General features: G+C 45.7%; 1 protein-coding gene across 1 annotated transcript; it reads left to right on the top strand.

Annotated features, from left to right (window-relative positions):
- The first annotated feature begins 2417 nt into the window (after positions 1-2417).
- On the top strand, positions 2418-5024 carry LOC125339948 (golgin subfamily A member 2-like). Its single transcript, XM_048331311.1, has 2 exons — positions 2418-4215; positions 4348-5024. The coding sequence occupies exons 1-2, from the start codon at positions 2418-2420 to the stop codon at positions 5022-5024; spliced, it is 2475 nt and encodes an 824-aa protein (XP_048187268.1).
- Positions 5025-7174: the final 2150 nt, after the last annotated feature.

Genomic DNA, 7174 nt, shown 5'->3' on the forward strand with positions numbered 1-7174 from the left:
ATATACTGTCATAGTAAGTTTAAACTGAAGTAGAATAAAAGGGAAAGGTATTAAAAAGTCCATAAACTAAATGCGATACAACCTCAGAGCTATATAAAGAATATGGCAGTATTACCTAAGAGCCACAGAAAAGAGCCAGAATTATATGGACCCAGGTAGCCAAATATTAGATACACATTCTAAGAACACATACTAAATTTTAATATGATAGTACATACAACTTTACAGTATTCAACAAATTTTACATAGCTATTGCTTCCATGGAAGAAGAGAAGGAATCGTCATTTTGGTCAGAAATTGATTTGTTAGAGAAAAACAAACAAACAAACAAACAAGGATCTCTGGTGTATTAACAGATGGAACATAGCCAAGCACTGGTGGCTCATGACTGCACTCCTAGCTACTTGGGAGGCTGAGATCTGAGGGTCATGGTTGAAGCTAGTCAAGGCAAGTAAGTCCATGAGACTCTTATGTAAAATTAATCATCAGGAAAAAAACAAAAAACAAAAAAAGACCTGGAAGTGGACATGTGGCAGCTCAAAGTGCGAGAGTTCTAGCCTTGAGCAAAAGAGCTCAGGGACAGCACCCAGGCCCTGAGTTCAAGACCACAACATCATCCAAAAAAAAAAAAAAAAAAGGAAGAAGGAAAGAAGTTCTTTGACAGAAATATGAACCAAAGCTAGAATCATGGTAGACAACTGAGAGAAGGTAGGAGAGAATGGAAAGAAAAGTGAAAAATACCCAAACTGCCCATCTCTCAAAGACATGGATGCTCAGTCTGTCTCAAACTGTGTTTCGCTAAATTCCTCACATAGCTGGTAAAACATTCAAAGAAAGGGAAACTGCAAGGATTAGCAAAGTACACTAGTTTCTCCTGTATAAAAGTTTCACTTTCTGACATACACAGGAAATGAATGAAGACATAAACTAATTTCATCTAATCACCCCTATCACTATACAGGGGCTCAACTTGTCATTTTCTTTTAGAAGCTCTGAGAAGTCATCTTTTTTTGTGGGGGAAGGGCGACTCAATGGAAATTCAATTTCCTATCATGCCTGTGTGACTCAGCAGAGCACTACACCCAAATGATTCTGGCTAAGGACCACTGACGAAAGAAAAATTCCACATTCATTAATTCTGCTGCAACACTACGTAGTCACAGACACCACTGTGTCTCGTAAAAATATTTTTAAGATATCTTATAAAAGTATTTAAAGGGCCGGTCACTGTGGGGGCTCAGGACTAGCTGCCACCTTAGTCTAGAGATGGAGGAGTTCACCGCCACCCCTAGTCTGGTACCATGCATTTCACAGTGGCCTTCTGGAGACAATGCCTGAGTCCACAGAAGCGACTTGAGCACAGAGAACTTCAGGTGTGTACCACCATGACCAGCATGAATTCTTCACTGGAAGGACAAGCTGGCCACACAAAATGGATTCCCCAACCACTTCAGCCCATCACTGTAGGAAAAGCAAGCACTCCAGTGCTGAAGCACATGTCCAAGGGCTCTGCAGCGAGAGAGGACTGGCCCCAGAATCTGGATTCTGCACATATTGGAGCATCATTTGGATGTGGATGGTTAGCTGACTGCTTGGCTAGCAGATTTGTTTTAGTCATCTGCAGTTATCATTCTTCCTTCCGTACCCGTGTGGATTTCACATACCACCTGGATGGAAGCAACTCATAATTCTCAAACACTGTCATTCCTCCCATGACTGTGTTTCTGAATCCTCTGAGCTCACCACCAAAGTGTGTGCAACATGTGCTCATTGTGCATGGTCTAGGTGTGCAGCATGTCTAGTGCTCATGGCCAGCAGCCAGCAGCTCATGAGTACGTTCTAATCAAGACCTGATCAGAATACAAGTGACAGTAAATATGTGCAGAACAAGAGGATAGGGGCAGATAGCTATGTTTCTTGGTGCCACTTCCTGAAGAGCAGTTGGAAGCCTAGTGGAAACTCTGGTGACCACAGCTGTATGATGGAAGCCAGGAAAGTGGACTTGTAAAACTTTGCATGTATCTGGTAAGAGCAGGTCCCCCAAACAAACTAGACACTGTTGTACAGGGGAGGAGCTGTGGGAGCAGTTCTCATCATGAGTCCACCCATTCTACCTGGATTACAAGATTCTAACCCCGCCCCCATTTTTTCATGTTTCTCTCTGACCAATGAGATACAAGAACTGGGGCCACACCCACATTCTACGTTACCTAGTTACACTGGTATTCCTTTTGGTGACTTACACCACTACCAGCCATTGAAGAGGGTAGAGGTGCTAAGTGGTGAGTGAGAGAACTGAGGTGATTTTTGGAAATAGAGTAGGAAACAGAGAATCGTTTTTAGTGACTCTGAGAACAAAAGTGATTTCAAAGAGCCTGGGAATGGGGCCCCCTCATCTTTCCCATCCCAGTGCTGAGATGTCTGAAAAAACAAGAGAAAAGAAAATAGCTTCAGGAAAGAAACTCCTTCAAGAGTATCAGCAGAGAAATTGTCCTGACAGGCTTGCAGTTTCCAAGAGGAAGAAGAAAACAAAAAAGGGAGATGTCCCCAAAACGAACACGACAGGGGACTGTCATTCAACTGAGGGTGTAGCCAGAGATCACACTAACTCGGAGCCTTTGGACACAATGACAGCTGTCACAGTCCAGACTGTCCCTGGTCCCAATGACACCAAGGATCTAGAAAGGCGCTACCAACACCTGATGCTTGCCCTGGACTCCAGCAGAATACGCAACCAGCAGCTGTGGAGTGTGATTGAACAACTAAAGCAGGAAAGGAAAGAGCTCCAGGATCAACAGGGCAAAGAGAATGAGAAGATGGCCTGTATTGTGGAAGCACAGAAGATAGATCTGGAGCTCCACAAATTATCAATTCAGATGTTGGTTTCAGAAAATTCTGATTTACAATCTGCCCTGGCCCACGTGCAGCAGCTGGCCAATGAAAGAGAAGCGGAGCATGCCGATCGTGCCAGCCGCCTGCAAGCTTCGCAGCAACGCGTGGAGGAGCTAGAGAGGACACTGTCTGCAGCCTTCACCATGCAGAATGAGGCAGAGACCAGCAACCTCGAGCTCACCAACGCCCTGAATAACCTGAAGCTGCAGCTCCAGGACAAGATCGGAAGCTATGATAACCTGGAGGAAGAGAACACCAAGCTGCAGGAGAGGCTGGACGTGCTCCTGACGCAGAAGGCCGACACGGAGATCAAAAGTCCTGAGTTACAAGTACTGGAAGAGCGGGCAGAGTTGGAAAGACAACTAGACAGCATGAAAGCGTTGGTGGCAACATTAACGGTGGAGAGAGACACCTTTGCGGAGGACCTGAGGGTAGAGCGCTCCAGGTGGGATGAGAAGGCCCAGCAGCTGTTGGCGAAGAACAGCCAATTGACAGAGGAGAAAGAGCAAGGGGCGAGGCAGGTGTTGGAGCTGGAGAGCAACGTGATGGCGCTGAGAAAGCAGCTGGCAGAGCAACAGGCCCAGGCCTTCCAGTTGCAGAAGGAGCTCAAGAACCTGGAAGAACAACATCACATCCAGATACAGGAAACCCAGAGCCTTCGTTTCCAGAACCTGGAGCAGCAGGAGAGGCTGAGGATATTGGAGAAGAAGGCCGAGGCATGGGAGCAGCAAGCTGAGGATCGACGCAAGAGCTTTGAGACCATGGAAAAGGAACGTGAGACCGTGCGATGCACACTGCTGCACAACGAAGAACTGAAACACCAGCTGGCCCAGCTGCGGGACGCCTTCCACAGGCTGAGTGAAGACAAGGAGGCGCTCGCCAGCATCCTGCACTCGGAGCAGCAGGACAAGAAAAAGCTGCAGGAAAAGCTGGACCAGCTGGAGAAGAAGTCAACAGAATGGAAAGAGATCGCTGAAGCAAAGAGCCAAGCAGCTCAGAATTTGCAGGAGCTGCATGACCAGTACCTAGAGCAGCTGCGGGAGCTCAGAGCCGCCTGTGAGCGGCACGTGGCCTCCCATCAGCAGCTGACGTACGAGAAGGAGGCCTTGCGGCAGCACCTGCTGAAGCAGACCCAGCTGCTGGAGCAGCTGCAGCAGGAGCAGGTGCAGACCAAGGCAGAGGACCAAATGGGACCTCAAAAGTTGCAGGACACATTGAAGTGCCTTGAAGCACAAAGGCAGGAGAATGAGCAGCTTCGGGCCCAGCTGAGCGGCCTGGCTCTCCCGAGGGAAGGGGAAGGAATAAGCCTAAGAGAAGACAAGGGTAAGAAGATGATACCCCCTGATGTGACAGTTCCAGAGTATGAAGCACTAGCAATTGCTCAATCAAAGGCAAACCTCAGGCAGCAGCTGCAGGAGCAGCAGGCCCACTGCAGGTGCCTGGCCAACCTGGAAGCCCAGTGCCAGACCAAGCTGGAGCATCAGGCCATCTTCCCCAAGAGCTGGAGCCATGGCGTGTCTGGAGACAGGAAGCAGCATGCACACATACCCAAGATCAAGCTGAAACTCCATTTCACCCACAACCTGCCTGACAAGGTGGACTACCAGAGTCAAGTGGACGGCCTCCACCATCAGTGTGACCAGCTGTCCAAACACATCAGTGCCATCCAAGAGTCTATCGTTTTCTACAAAGAACAGATGGACGTTCTTGATGAGATGTATCAGGAGAAAGACCAGTGTGTCATCCAGCTGTCCCAGGAGGTGAGTGAAAAGAAGAAGCAGCTGCAGGAGCTGCTACTGCACCTTGCAGGGGAAGGCACGGAGGGTCAGGACAAGATGCCGGCAGCCATCCACACCCTCGCTGCTGAGGGCCCCTCAGACCTGTTGGGCCCCACAAAGCTGGAAGTTATGGAGGAGCAGGAGCAAGGTTTTGAAGACATTCCACTTGAAGACAGTCTGGCACCTGCCCCAGGAGAGCCTGGGGTGTCTTGCCCCATGCTGAAGCCCACCACAGAGCAGATCATGCCACTGTTGCCTGTTATCCAGCCCCACCAAGAGCCTGCAGGCCTGGGCAATGAGCCCTCCTTCCCATTCTTCTCGAGACTCATGCAAATGATGAGTTTGGGACAATGACTATCTAAACACCTGGCAGCCACTCTGCTCTTACATTACTTTGGGAAATGGCTACTGGTGGCACTCTCTGAGGCCTTGTTACAACGGGAGATGGGAAGGGGTAACTGCAGACCAGACAGGACAGACACTGCTAGGAGGTGGTCCAAACACAAGTTTGGAGAGCAACGGCATTGTTTTCATTTATTGTACTAGTGACGTTATTTTATAACTCACTTCCATATTAGCCTATTCATTATATTATTTTCTGATATAGTTTCATGTTTATTTATGAAGTCATTTTCCTACTTCTTCAGATTTGTTGAAGGAAACCTTAATAGTTTCCTCAAATGAGTCATTTCATTATTAAACATTAGATGTATGTGAATTCACACATTTCTTAAAAACTGCAACACTGAATTTTCTCATTTCTAAGATACTACTATGATAGTACACTGAGGTAATAAGACAGCACAAACTGTAAAAAAGTAGAAGAGGTTATTAAACCTTACAGTTTGGAAAAAAGAAATAATTATTCCTAGAACAAACAGACGTGTCCAGTAGTGGAAAAACATACACAAAAGAAGTACGGAAATGTAATGTAGAGTAATATGCACACTATAGAACATCTATGGTGAGATTATCAAGCACCAAGTTTGCACTTATGAATTTTTCAAGTGATGAATGTGGCATACTGTTCATTGGACCTGTTGAAATAATAAAATTCAAAACTAAAAGGCTAGTAAGTTGTTTTCATTGCATCCACACCTTGGCTTTCTTGAGTAGGTCGACGATGTCGAGGCTCATGGAGGCGAGCTCCCGGCTGGGCGTACTCTGCAGCTGCGTGATGATGAACAGCTCACAGATGTGCCGCAGCCTGGACACTTGGTACATCTCAGCACAGATCAGGAGACACATGGCCTGGAAGATGCCAGCTGATGGGAGAAGGTAAATAAGAGACACAAACGTGATGAACGACTGCTCTGATGACCACAGAAAGCACATCCCCAACAAGAAAGGTGTTAGCCAGTGTAGACTACAGTTCCCAGGAAAGGTCTCGAGGCAGTCCACACTCCAAACTATGACTCCACTGTACAAGAATCCAGGAAGCTTCCAGCCTGGAAGGAAGTCTTCTTTTTTCTTTAAATTCACCAGAAGGTGATTCTGTAACTACCCTTAATCAATGCACAGGTATAAACTCACTACACTCTTAGCTAAACCCAATCCCTGCGATTTTGCTTTTCTTGGCTTTAGTCCCCAGGCTTGTTTTGTTTTCAAGGTGGTAGACTATAACAGGAAACACACCTTTTCAATGATTTAAGCATACAATTCAGGGTTGTCAAGTACAGTCACACTGTTAAGAGTGTATCAACAAGACAGCTCCAGAACATCATCTTCCCAACCCGAAACTGTACCCATGAAACAACTCCACCCCAATGCCCCCTTCCTCTAGCTTCTGGCATCCGCCTAGTTGTTTTCCTTGTTTGGTTTTGTGCTGTCTGCACTGGGATTTGAACTCAGGACCTCTTGTGTATTACACAGGCACTCTACCATTCCTCCAGTCATTTTTATTTTATTTTCTGAATAAGGTCTCTCTGCACAGGCTGGCCTGGGCTGCAATCTACCTATTTATGCTTTCCCCATAGCTGGGATTAGAAACAGGTACCACCATACTCAGCTTTGAATGGGTTGATAGTAGCCCTTGCTAACATTTGCCTTTCCTTGAACTACAATCCAATTTCTGTCTCCTAAGTAACTAGGATTAAAGGCAGGAGTCATTACATCTGGCTTGTTTCTTTAATAAGTATAATTGTTTATATAATTTTCATGTAATTTTTCTACTATTCCTTCTTTACATTCTTTCCTAGCTGTGGAGCTAAGAACATAGTAAATATTGAACATAATAGAGCAACTGTCTATGAAGGAATATGGTAACACTGTAATTTTCTCAATGCATTTATTCTAATATTTGCCTTAAGTCTTCATTTTTACATATTCTCTGAATAGCTTTCACCAATTTCAAAAGTATTTTTTTCCTAAAGCCATGTTGCCTTCCTGAATAATGTTTCCTGATTAGCATGATAAAATTTAAATTTAGCAACTTCAATTATTTTAATGAGATGATGATTAAGAAGCCAAGTTTTACTCCTATAATTGAAGCTACTCAGGAGGCT

This window comes from Perognathus longimembris, chromosome 22, assembly GCF_023159225.1.
Source record: "Perognathus longimembris pacificus isolate PPM17 chromosome 22, ASM2315922v1, whole genome shotgun sequence".
NCBI classification, from domain to species: Eukaryota; Metazoa; Chordata; class Mammalia; order Rodentia; family Heteromyidae; genus Perognathus; species Perognathus longimembris.

Excerpts from the sequence above, each read along its gene's own strand:
- LOC125339948 (XM_048331311.1), top strand. The coding sequence starts at position 2,418 with ATGTCTGAAAAAACAAGAGAAAAGAAAATAGCTTCAGGAAAGAAACTC. Across the intron at positions 4,216-4,347 it reads AAGCCTAAGAGAAGACAAGG|CCCAGTGCCAGACCAAGCTG; the intron begins GTAAGAAGATGA and ends CCAACCTGGAAG.